The sequence below is a fragment of the Hesperophylax consimilis genome, chromosome 8 (genome assembly GCF_061612785.1).
Source record: "Hesperophylax consimilis isolate HC1 chromosome 8, BYU_Hcon_1.0, whole genome shotgun sequence".
NCBI classification, from domain to species: Eukaryota; Metazoa; Arthropoda; class Insecta; order Trichoptera; family Limnephilidae; genus Hesperophylax; species Hesperophylax consimilis.
In genome coordinates this window covers 31,119,045-31,132,210 of record NC_142843.1, presented here as the reverse complement: position 1 = coordinate 31,132,210, position 13,166 = coordinate 31,119,045, and the positions used below count along the sequence as shown (strand labels likewise).

The 13,166-nt window shown below is 34.1% G+C and overlaps 1 protein-coding gene across 1 annotated transcript; it reads right to left on the bottom strand.

Annotated features, from left to right (window-relative positions):
- Positions 1-10,516: 10,516 nt before the first annotated feature.
- On the bottom strand, positions 10,517-12,026 carry LOC149421878 (uncharacterized). The gene is made up of 4 exons (XM_089634324.1): positions 12,021-12,026; positions 11,252-11,390; positions 10,932-11,108; positions 10,517-10,766 (listed from the first exon to the last, which is right to left on the bottom strand). Exons 1-4 carry the CDS (start codon positions 12,024-12,026, stop codon positions 10,603-10,605), a joined length of 486 nt encoding a protein of 161 aa, XP_089490450.1. The 3' UTR covers positions 10,517-10,602.
- Between the last annotated feature and the right edge of the window lie 1,140 nt (positions 12,027-13,166).

Genomic DNA, 13,166 nt, shown 5'->3' with positions numbered 1-13,166 from the left:
CATACAATAAGTAGACAGGGATAGAATTATGTGCTTACAGAGGAAATAAATCACAAAAGGAAGGGTATAGATAGGACCTTCCTTTTGTGTATATCGTAATTCTTCATAATACATCATTTTTGATAAGTAATTAATTAACTAATCGACATGCCGTTTCCCCGCAGGGCTAGGCAGAGAGGGCGGAGCGCAAAACATCTAGGTCTTGGAAAACTCTTCTATTATTCTAGCTCTTGACATGGCCCGACTCAAGTATCTGATTCACTTGAGTCTTCCTCGGACGTCCCCGACCTCTGCTACTATTCACATTTGCGTTATATATTCTCCTTACATTATTTTACTCGTTCATTCGCCCTACATGTACAAACCATCTAAGCGTCGCATTTTTATCCTTACTCATTACGCTTACATCAGCCTTGCCTTACATTCTTTGCGGATCCCCGCATTTCTCACACGATGGTTTTACCACACATATGCCTTAGGGATCTCATTTCTAGAGCATTCAGTCTATTTTCATCCTTCCTACCCGCAGTTTCATGCCTCACTGCCATTCATCAGGGTAGGTACCAGCACTACCATCATCATCAGTATCATCATAAATACACAAAATCATCCACCTGCTCCAAGTATTCATCATTCACAACTATATTACACACTGTTTTCGTACTCTCTCTTTCAAACACCATGACTTTAGACTTACATTCATCATTAACTCATTCTTCATACGAGTACATACTTTTTTCAATCTAGACTCGAGATACTGTAAATCTATCTTACTGTTAGCAATCATCGACATTAACAATCAACAGGCAACATTATAACATTAGAAAGAAAAACAAAACATTTGTATGAACACAATTATCCTGGGTAAACTACATAGGATAAGTACATACAATTTTTATAAAGTCAATACAATTTCATTTAATTTAAGTGAGTACAATTAAAATAGGTAAAATTTAATTTAATTGAAGTAAGTACAATTAAAGAAGGTAAAATTTCATTTAATTTAAGTAAGTACAATTAAAGTAGGTACAATTTCATTCAATTTAAGTGAGTTATTACTAAAATAGAGTCAACCGGCGTATGGCTGGCGATTGGCGATTTATCCCTGGCACACTGAGGAGTACTAACTGGATCGCGGGAGGATTGCATTTAAGGGTTATAATACGAAAATATTTGAGGCCTACGGCCTAATAATGGGGCCTAGAATCAAAAGTTATGACAATTTATGTTGGAAGTTATCGTAGTACATATTATTGTTGTGTTGATTAAATTTAACCTATTATATCTATGCACTTCAATAATTATTTAAGGTTTCCACTATATTCCTCTTACGAAGGTGTCAGATGTTCGAGACGGAACACAGTGGCCCCTCTAGTATGGAACGGCGGTGAAAAACCTATAAATTTTGATGTAGAAGGATTTTTAAAGACAGTAAATATCGAAGAAAGCAATCACTTTGTGGCTTGACATAATAATAAAAAGAGAAGTTACTTTGTTTTCAAACAGTTTATTATGTATACTTCATGTCAACTACTATGCTCTATTGTTTTCTAATAAATAGTTTTTTTCCACTTTACTGCTACATTTCTACCCTATAAAGTTGCCCTCCCTAAGCTGCTACTTTTATGACCACCTTAACTCCTGTTACTCCAGGCTTTCCGTTTCCCTGTTAATTTGCTACAATGCAACCTTATACCCTCTAGAATAGCTCACCTGCTACCTTAATAAGCTCACCAGCTACTGATACCATGCAATTTTGTTATCTTGCTTCCTTACTACTTTCCTACCCTGTTAATTTAATGGCATTTCAAACCCCCCTGCGACTCACCCTCCAAGGCCTATACATTTCCCTGTAAAATTATGCTGACACATTTGTAGCTTCCGCGCAAGCTGTTACCGGCTGAAACTGTCCTCCTCCACTTATCCACTACCCCAAAACATCTACCAACCACCCCTTTAACAGCAAACAACCACATGGCAGATGCTGTATTAACCTTGCAAATTGAAACGCCTTTTTATGCCATAATTGCCTTAAAAAGCAAAAAGAAAGAGCAAATATATATATATATTCGTATACCAATATTTTTTACATTATCTCCACACAGGTGGCCCTGATGAAAAGAATTTATCTATGGCTACCCCACGAGAAACTGTGGAGATTTTAGACTTAACCCAAAATAATCTCTATTTTAAAGGATTTAAAATTTTCAATGAACTACCTACAGATGTCAAAGAAGCTAAAAGCCTTACTGCTTTTCATGGGTTATGCCTAAATTCTATAAATAAAAAGTTTTAGCTGTAGTGTAAAGCGTACCTAAATGTTAAGGCGATGCCATACGTAGTAATGCAAAATCATGTGTTTTTGGTTTGAAAATTTGGTCGCCTAGAAATGTTTCAGATGCTTTAATTAAATACTGCAAGTGGAATACATCTTGGCCTTCGAAATAATCGTATATTTTTTAGATAAGTCTTTTTATAAGCCCAGAAAAAAATAATGTTTAAGGCCTATGAAAACTGCTCTAAAGTTCAAAATCTCCTACTTACGAACCCATTTTCGGTTATGATTTTATTGTATAATGTGGCAAATTAAGTTATTTATAAAATGATCGAAAAAAAATATTTATGCCTCAACATCCACAAAATAAAATAAAAGGCACTTTTTGGTCGTGTTTTTTTCTTGCATAAATCAAAACAGGCGGATGGTGTTAAGCGGGAATTTAAACCTTATCGCCATTTACGTAAGGGTTGTTATTGATAGCGGCTCAATTTAAAATATTACACAACGTAGTGCATCGCCTTGTGGTTATCGTGGTGTATAAATGAAAAGATCTCTCACTCAGGTATAGCGTTTATTGATAAGTTGTCAGCTGATTTTACAATCACAATATTTCACGTTTATTATGCACAAATACTATGAACGCTCGCGAAACTAGGCCGTAGTAAGTAGGTGCAGCCGACGATAGTAATTACTGAACACTGATAATATGCTCGCTGCGTCGGGCCTATTTATATTGTTCGGCCGGTGGCGACAGCAGGTAGTTAAATGGCAACTAAATCGAAGACACTCGCTTGATCTGGACCTTTCGCGAACTTTCGACGGCGTGGCAATTATGCCTAGGCCGTAGACTCGAACCTTCTGGCGAGTTCTCGCAATGTTTAAGACCGGCTTGCAATATTATTGTTGTCGTTAGACAAGTAGGTCTTGTAGTACGTAGATTACTTTGTTTACGATGCGATGCAGGTACATAATTCGAGAGTAGGTACTAAGTAGGTCGAGCGGTTTATTATTAATTATTTAATGTAGATTTTTCTCGACGCTACAGCCTTAAAGAAATAAGTTGTTAGTAAAGGTTTATACTAAATATAAAAAATGTAATTTTCTACAACTAAATAAAAGCACACGAAAAGGGCATTCGTCTTTGAGGATGCTTTGTGAAGGGGTTTTTTTAAGGAAAAGATCTGAGAAAGAAAAAGGTTTGAGGGGTGGTAGGAATCTATGGTCAATGTGTGCAGGAGTGAGAGGAGTGATTTGAATTCATCCCTATTACTGCGGTGCAAGGCGATGGTTTGAGAGTCCTGCTGAAGAGATAAAAAGATCTCCTACAACCAGACCGGTTTTAACAGTACTTCTGTATTTGATGGCATTATTTTTATAACAGTCCCGATGATGATACGGAGGTACCAAAACCGGTAGATAGTGAAAATATATCAATAAAGTTACTTAAAACCATGTGTTTTCAATTCATTTATTTAAAATGTCAAGTCACAATGTGTTTTCTTTTTTGAAAAAGAAAAAAAGTCTTACGTGCACTGAGCAGACATTCCCTAGACACACCTATTTGAAAAAAAACTACGCCAACGTACATAACTCGACTCATTGTTTGTAAAAAAATATTTTTTTTTGTTATTGGTGCCCTTTTTTACTCATTTAAAGTACGCTGTAGCGTGTTTAAATCGCACTTTATGGAACGCGCGTTTTTTAAAGTTACCATGGCAACATCAACAAATCAACAAAATGTGAAGTCCAAATGTCAATTGTGTTTTTCATTTCCATGACAACAAGATATTGTGATGTCACATCACGAATTCATTAATAGTTCTTATTTCCAAATTTTTAATAATAATATCAATATTTATGTTTTCAAAGTGTACCAATAAAAAAAAATAGCGTAAAGTATTCGTGGATAACTGGTCTTCAAAACACTTGCTTTATTTCGAGCACTCGGCTACGCCGTCGTGCTCAAAAAATCGCGCGTGTTTTAAAGACCTGTTTATCCACTTATACTTTAATATACTAATTTACCTTCTTAATTTTAAATAAACCTTGTTTATTGAATATTTGATAAACGAAATACTTTATTTACCTATATTATTTTAATATTTAATTTAAACAAACCTTTCTTGAATTTTTGTGAAAAAATTACCTATTATATACCCTTGCATGGTTTTATTTCACACGTTCATGTTGTTTTCTCCATGGTGACATTAGATAGTGATGGCATTCCTTTTAAAATTTTGGTAGAGGTACCGATTTTAGCTGGTGATCGGTCGGTGGCTGAATTTACATCGCGTTTGGGTCCCACCCAGGATTGGTGTGTTCAATTCCTCGGCTGGCTAAGTCGTGGTGGTATGAGTAAGGTGGTAGTAGGAGATTTTAAAATATCGTTAGGTTATTCGTAACCCCGGAATGTTTGTCTTTCTTTTAAAAAAGTAAAGTAAGTAAAAAAAGCTAAATTAAATGAAATTTTTAGATATTCATGAAAGTTACCGAATTTTTCCAAAAGCTACGGAAGTTGTCGAAAATCTAACTATATTACCGAAAATATAACCACTAGCCCCTGTAAACATTTGATGATCTACCGATTTTCTTTTGCAATTTTTTTTTTTATTTTGACAGCAGGGTATTGGACGTAGATGAAACTCGTCAGTGGGTGGCCCTCTAATATGGACCGTGTTCAAATGATTCAGGGCTAAAGGGAGTTTGCCGTGTATGTCCATCTTTAAAAACTGGGTTCCATGATAACTCAACACAGTGACATTTCAACACACTTTTAAAAAGTGATGTAAAGTCATTAGAAACGATGAAAAAAAAACTTTAACCAATCATCTTGAATGATGAGGCCCATTTCCACCTCGGTGGCTTCGTCAACAAGCAAAATCGTCGCATTTGGGGCTCGGAAAACCCAAGAGTTATTGTTGAAAAGCCTCTCTTTCCTCAACGTGTGGCTGTTTGGTGCAGTTTATGGTTCGGCGGAGTCATTGGACCTTACTTTTTCGAAAGTGAGGCTGGAGCAACAGTTACGGTGAATGGATGGATCGCTATCGACAGATGATTAATGATTTTTTATGGCCGGAATTGGATGGTATTGATCTGGACAACGTTTACTTTCAACAAAACGGCGCTACGTGCCACACAAGCAACGAAACCATTGATCTTTTACGATTGACTATCAAAATAACACCTCTTATTGGAAAACCCTGTATTTATATTTATATGCAACATGATATATAAGTACTGTACTGATAGTAGAATATATTAATAATGATAAAAAACAAAGATTTCTTTATTTAAAAGTGTTGAACAATTTCTCCAGAAGTTAGGAAAAATTAAACTTCTTCGGCCCACGGAGAAAATTGTGAAATCTCGTGTAACATTTTAAATCAGGCCGCAAACAGTAATACTCCTTATGTAGATGGCGATAAGGTTTAAACTCCCGCTTAATACCAACCGCCTGTTTTGATTTATGCAAGAAAAAAACAAAGCTAAAAGCGGTGGTCAAGCACCATAAAAAAATTTTCGGTTTTTTTCTTTTGAAAGTTCTGCGATCTTTTAAGGCTGGGAGCATGGTTATGTTTTGTTTTTTTTTGTTAGTTTATAATTTCTCATTTAAATAACTACCTCAAAGATTGTATTCATGCCTTTATGTATTAATAATGTGCACTAATCTAATAAGTACTTACCCGAATGCATGACAAATGATTTTAGTTTATGCTTCGAAAAATAGAACTACTTGTCATTTTGTGCCTTTTCGGTGTCTATTGTCAACGAAAGTTGTTTTGTTTGTTTTGAAACTTGGCATCCGTGAGTTTTTTTTTTTAAAACAATTTTGTTCTCGTCACAAATTAATTAAAGTGCCACTTGATGAGACAACAATCTGTGTGCATATTGCATGGGACAGACAAAAACCTTACGATTGCAGGAAGGGATCTACAACAGGTAAGTGCACATTTTTATAATACGTTTAGGCAATTATAGGCTATAATCTTTGAGGTGAGAATAATTTCTCAGTCATACTTTTTTGAGTATAAAGCCCGTTTTTGTTGGTGCTATTTACACGCTTTTGTTTTATTTTGCGGACGTTTAGGCACAAATATTTTCACGATTATTTTCTAAATCTGCCACATTATTTTTAATGTTTTACAATCATTTTCTAAAGAACTTAATTTGCCGTATTATACACTAAACCGTAAGCAGGAGACTGTGAACTTTGAAGCAGTTTTTATAAGCCGGATACTTAATTTTTTTTCTGGCCTTATGAAAAAACACTCGAATATATCAAAAATGTATTGTAATCGCAGTATTTATTTAAAGCATCTTAAAAATTTTCTAAGCGATCAAATTTTCTTACCAAAAATACATGATTTTGCATTACTAAGTAGTGCTTCGTCTTGAAATGAAAATAAAAACACTCGAGGATAAAAAATATGGCTCATGTAACGAAAAAAGTTTCATCTATAAGATGCTACAAAAAGAAAAAAAACATTAGCGGTCTTACTAAAAACGTAGTGAAAACTTTAATCAATTTATAAAAGACTGTGTATGTGAAAACCTTACTAATTGAAACGTAAAATAGAAACTGACATATAATATTTTATGGTACGATACATAAGATATATACATTGCTTTTCCAGTCACAGAGGTTTGTTTATCTGTTGTGTTAACTTCAAATAATAATAAGTTCTAATCGAATTTATGATTTTTTTCAAATTTTTTTAAATTACCCGTCAGATTTTTGTATTTGAAAAAAAAACTAATCACAAACATCTTTGAACAAAACGTAGAAAACTTTCGTACAAAATTCAAAAAAAAATCAAGAGTACAAAGGGTATAGCTTATAGGTTACCTCCTATTTCTTCCAGTTAACAACCCAACATACACATTATATTACATAACTCAACAATTACATGTTAACAAATGTATGTAAATAAAAAAACAGAGGTATTTAATTTATGTAAGGTATTCATTTAAGGTGTAGTGACATTTGTTTAAAATAAATGTATTTAGTGCTGATTTAAATTTAAGTATTTCGGTTATTTGTTTATTGCTACGTGGAAGGTTGTTATATACTTTAATGGCCATGTAGTGTGGTCCTTTTTGATATATGTTTTTGTTTGCTTTTGGGATTAATTAGTTTTCAGTGAACCTTGTAGTGTGTTTATTGTACAGTCCTATTATTTTAATTATTTGTAAGAAAATTGTCACTTGACTTTTTATCTCGTTCATAAAATTAAAAATTGTTAAGAATTATATCAATAATTTCCAGAGGATAATAAAAACAGGCATTTTTAATTCATTTTCGCACAATATAAACTTTGATTTTAAAATTTGTTTTAACATACATATGCAGAAGACATTAACGATATTAAAAAAACATTACTTTCGTTGAAGATTTAATTAATTCACGCGGTATAAAATAGTATGTAAAAAATAACCTAATTTTTCCGGTAACATGAAAACATATTCACAATATGACATCATTTCCCAAAATGGTTCAGTGGCGAGCTAATTAACCTAGTTATCTGTAAAAAAATTGCACACAAGAACTTTAAATAATCGAACTCTCTTAACGACTACAAGATATTTCACAACTATAGAACTCATGTAAAAAACTATCAAGAAATTCATATTTCAATTATATAAATGGAATCGAAAACTCTATTTCTTCTAATATACAATACTTTTTCACTCACGTTAACCCTCTTAGGGCCGTCTGTTTCAACGCTAGCTATAGTAAAAGTAAATGCTAAAGTTAAATTTCACCAAAATGCGTTTTTCAATCAATTTAACTCCTGGTTCTACGTCACTTTTAACTTTTGTTTTAACTTCCCGAAATCCGAGAGTTACTCGCGAGTTATTCGCGATTCTCGAGTTACTACGCCATTTTGACATATTTGACAGTTCTATGCGTATATAAGGTTCTTCTGTTGAGTGTTGTTACGAAACGATTATTAATCATGATTAATATTATCGAAGATGACAGTAGTGAAGATGAATTCGTCATGCAATATGTTTTACAGCGAAAGCCAAAAACATTTCGACCCCGTGTTAATAATATGGTCATTTGGGATGATTCCAAATTTTTGGCACGGTATCGCATGTCGAAAGAGCTTGCAAAATTTGTGACGGATCAAATTGAGGGAGATATTACGACTACTGGAAGGTAAATAATATTTTTTTCCGTGTAATATCGTATATATTATAACAGGTCGTCATTTATTTTTAAATACTCACAGAAATATTTTTCTAGGAACAAAGCTGTCAGCCCCATTGACCAAGTACTGATGACATTGAGATTTCTGTCCACTGGAAGTTTCCATATGAGCAATGGTGACTTATGCGGACTCAATAACTCAACCATCTCCAGAGTCGTGTGGCGGGTAATTAAAGCAATTGCTAGACTGAGGCAACAGTATATAAATATGCCAGTAAATGAGGCAGAGATGTCCGAGGTTGCATGTGCATTCTACACCATTGCAAAATTTCCCAGTGTGATAGGAGCCATCGATGGAACTCACATTCCTATCCAGTCTCCAGGAGGGGATGATGCTGAGGTGTTCCGCAACAGGAAATCAGTATTTTCATACAACGTGCAGGCTGTTGTGGACGCCAAACTAAAGGTTATGGATATAGTCGCACGCTGGCCGGGCTCTGCCCACGATAACACTATTTTTAACAATAGTGCTATCAAAGGGCGACTGATGGCCAAAGAATTTGGTGAACGTCACCTTTTAGGTGACAAGGGTTACGCAAACTGCGATTACCTGTTGACGCCACTTCGCCTCCCAGCGACCCCTGCAGAACTTCTTTACAATGAGAGCCATATAAGGACTCGAAACACAGTAGAGAGAGCGTTCGGGGTTTGGAAAAGGCGTTTTCCAGCTTTGTCGCTGTAACTGAGGATCAAAAAAGACAGAGTGCAGGACACAATTGTCGCAGCTGCTGTATTACACAACTTGTGCATACTTCATAAGGAGATGGAGCCCCCAGAAAATGGCCCAAATCCAGAAGAGCACCCTGACGAAGAAACGTTGGGCGGGCCTTCACTTGGTGGCGGTGGGAGAGGAGATAAGAGAAATAAATTAATTAATTGTTATTTTTCTAACCTTTGAGCAATTTATTATTTGTTGTGACTTTGCAAGAATTTTTTTTGTACATTTTGTTATTTATTCCCATAATACAATGTACACCTAGCACAGAATTATTAAATGCTAAAGAACTATGAGCTAATGACATGGTCAGGTAATTAACATACCCCCGCTTGAGATAGAATTCGAGCTGATGTGTTAATAATTGTGTATATTGTATATGGCATAATACCCCTAAAACAAATCACTATAAATCTTATTAAACCCTGTATATTAAAATGTTTCAATAAATATTTTATAATTGAAAAGAAACAATGTATGTAATAAAAATAAATCTTTTTTCATAAAGTTTGGTAATACAGAATAATAGCAATAATACAAAGGCAAAGAATACGTATACAGATAACACAGGCAATAACATCATAGGCATTCACACACTCAGAGGCACTCAAAATAATCAAAAACACAATATAATCTTACATGGCTGTATTGTGAAACGATGTCAGTACAAACAATCTTATTGAATATAGTAGGCATCTTATTGAATATAGTAGGTACAAGGTAATTGAAAGTATAAAACTTATTATTATATTAAACCCTGTATATAATGTTACTATATACATATTATAATTGAAAAGAAACAATGTAATAAAAGAATATCTTTTTTCATAAACTTTGGTATAAAACTTATTATTATATTAAACCGTGTATATAATGTTTCAATATACATATTATAATTGAAAAGAAACAATGTAATAAAAGTATATCTTTTGTTCATAAACTTTGGTATAAAACTTATTATTATATTAAACCCTGTATATAATGTTACTATATACATATTATAATTGAAAAGAAACAATGTAATAAAAGTATATCTTTTTTCATAAACTTTGGTATAAAACTTATTATATTAAACCCTGTATATAATGTTTCAATATACATATTATAATTGAAAAGAAACTATGTAATAAATATATAACTTTTTTCACAAAGTTTGGTTGGAATTATTTCAAAGGAAACTAGCCCCTCCAATACTCTCAAGAAATTATTCCTAAAACTATAAATCGATCTTCATCATGTAAGTAAAAATTAAATTCTGAAATAAAATTTCGAACACAATAACAAACAAGAAGTCAGAAGAAAGAAAAAGATAAAAAATGTACAAGTCATGATCATTTTTTATCTTTTTCTTCAACTCCTGTTTAGCTTTAGCAGCTAATCACTCAGCTTCAGCAGCTAAGCACTCAGCCTCAGGTGCCACTGGTGAAGCTCAGATTCTCGTACTTCCTTTCTCTTCAGGACGTCCTGACTCTCATCGAAGTACTCCAACTTCCTCTTAGTTATAGCGCTGAGGTTGTTTCTCAACATGGCCGGAGTGACTGCCGACTTCTTCTTTGAACCTGCAAATTCCAAATTTTTTAAAGTTTTGTCTCGGCGGTTCAACGATTCCACTATATAAAACAATATTAATTCCAATTTTCAAAATTGCATGGGGGTGAAATAATAGTAGATATACTGTAACATATTAGAGAGTAAGCCCCACAAATAATCATTATAGTTCAGACCTGTTATTAGTGGAGTGGCCATCTTTCTTTTGATAACGGGCTTTTCAGCGCTCATTACGTCTTCCTCCTCCTGATCAAAGCTTAAGGGTCCAGCTACAGATCCGCCTTCAGCTTCAGCTTCTTCCTCTTCCACCAGCTCGATGGTGGTCGTAGGGTTGCTCAACGTACCGGGGTACCCTACACAATGTATTATGTGTACATATTGTTAAAATTATAGTGTTTCAACATAAACATAGTGTCATTTTGCACACTCGCATGTTCCATATTTGGTTTTGTTTATATATAAATTATGATTGAGTTAAATATGTGTAAAATAATACCATCGCAATCCGAAGTACTGGCTTCCCCCACCATGGACGTCTGCAATAAGCCCTTGAGCCACAGTGTGGTCTCGGAAACGTCCGATGGAGGGGGGCCACCACCTGTCTTTCTCTGCTCCTGCACAACATTGCTCCATTCCTATTGCTGTTATTTGTGATAATTCAAAATAGAAATTGCACAGTGATTGTACAAAGTGTGACAGAAACACCGTTTAACGGTTGTGAAGTGATTGTTTATTACTAAGGCTGTATATGTCTACGGTTTCATTCGTTGTAACATTTTAAATACATTTAAACTGTACCACAGGGATTATAAGAGCTTCGTTCCTATCTATCAGGGGGTAAAATCTCATAACATGTTAAAAATCCATAAAAAACTTTACAATCATTAGTCCTGCTTGTCACTTTATTTATTTTTATTTGTTAAACTAGCTGTACCCCGCCACGCGTTGCTGCTATTCAATTTTTCTGTTCACATAGCGAAACAATAGCGCGTTTTACTTGTACGCCTTTTACTTTTTACTTGTAACAGATGGTGCTGTTTAAAAAAAAAACATATTTTTTCCTGTCACAGCTAAGATTTATATAATATAAAATAATTTCCAAATACTACTAGTGGGCCAGGGCAGACATTGTCCTGCCACAGACCGCCTTCTATGTAGACCGCATTTTATACAGACCTCATTTTATGTAGACTGTCTTTTATCTGTTTTCGCTGTTGTTGGATATATTATGCCTTTGAAACGCATAAAATACATGCGCAAGTCACATCCATCGTAGATATTATTTTGTCGTTTCATTTGATATCGATCATTTCAGCAGATTGTGATTATTATTCAGTACGATAGAAAATAATTAAAAATGCGACTGGTACCGTTCTATACTCTGAAATATATTTTTTTTATTTTTTTATTTTTTATTGTTTAACTTATAACATTGTTACATTGTACATAAAATTAGGTAATAATAGGTAATAGTGTAAAACATATGTAATTGAATTTCTACTCCAATGAAGAGTGCTAGCTCTTGAGCTTGGCGTAGGAGTTATTTGACAATTATTTCATGTTTATATTGTGATGTTTTGGACACTCACATAAAATAAACGAAACGAACGTGCTCAAAAAAAAAAAATTGTTTAGACAACGACGGGAGATTTATTGACAGACAGGCCTTAAGTGAACACATTCCACAGGAAGGGATAAAATACAGACAGTCGAGTTTTGAACTTGGGTGCATTGACAGCCCCGAGAAAGGGATACAAATCAGAAGTGTTGTTTGAAATTGCAGTTAATTATTGAATTCAAATGGTATTAGAGAATATTGCGGAATATTGAATTAAAGTGAAAGATTATTGATCCGGTGTTTGTGTGAAGTGAAAGTGGTTCGACTCAGTGGGAAAACAATTAATAATAATGACAATAATAATAATTGGATAATTTGTAGAGCGCCGTTTTGTAAAAACCCACCTCAGGGGCGCCAGGTGTTGTGCAATCGCGATTGTGTTATAAAGTTGTGTTGATTTAAACGTGATTTCGTATACAGTTCGAACTAGATTGCTTGTATTAAAAACATGAAAATAATAAAAATAATGATTGCGTTTTTAAAATAGAGTGAATGTACTTAAAGGCAGGAAGTGTTTAATCGGGCTAAGTTATTGATTTGGCGAGATGGCATTCTATCCACGGAGACCGAAAACCAGAGAATCAAATAGATTATTAACTGTGGGTTCGAATCCTAACAGATTAGGGAGGTACAATTTTATTTACAGGAATATTTAATTACCCTTTTATAAGCGTAGGGAGGAGGTCGAAAATTAAAGTGATTTAGCTATATAGTGTAACCAGGTAAGCTTCACGCTGAGAATGAGAGGTGCCTAACTGGGTGAGTTTTTTATATTATTTATTAAATTTCAGAG

Coding starts and splice junctions, on each gene's coding strand:
- LOC149421878 (XM_089634324.1), bottom strand. Junction 11,109..11,251: donor CAGTACTTCGGATTGCGATG/GTATTATTTTAC, acceptor TACATTGTGTAG/GGTACCCCGGTACGTTGAGC. Junction 10,767..10,931: donor GGCCACTCCACTAATAACAG/GTCTGAACTATA, acceptor TGGAATTTGCAG/GTTCAAAGAAGAAGTCGGCA.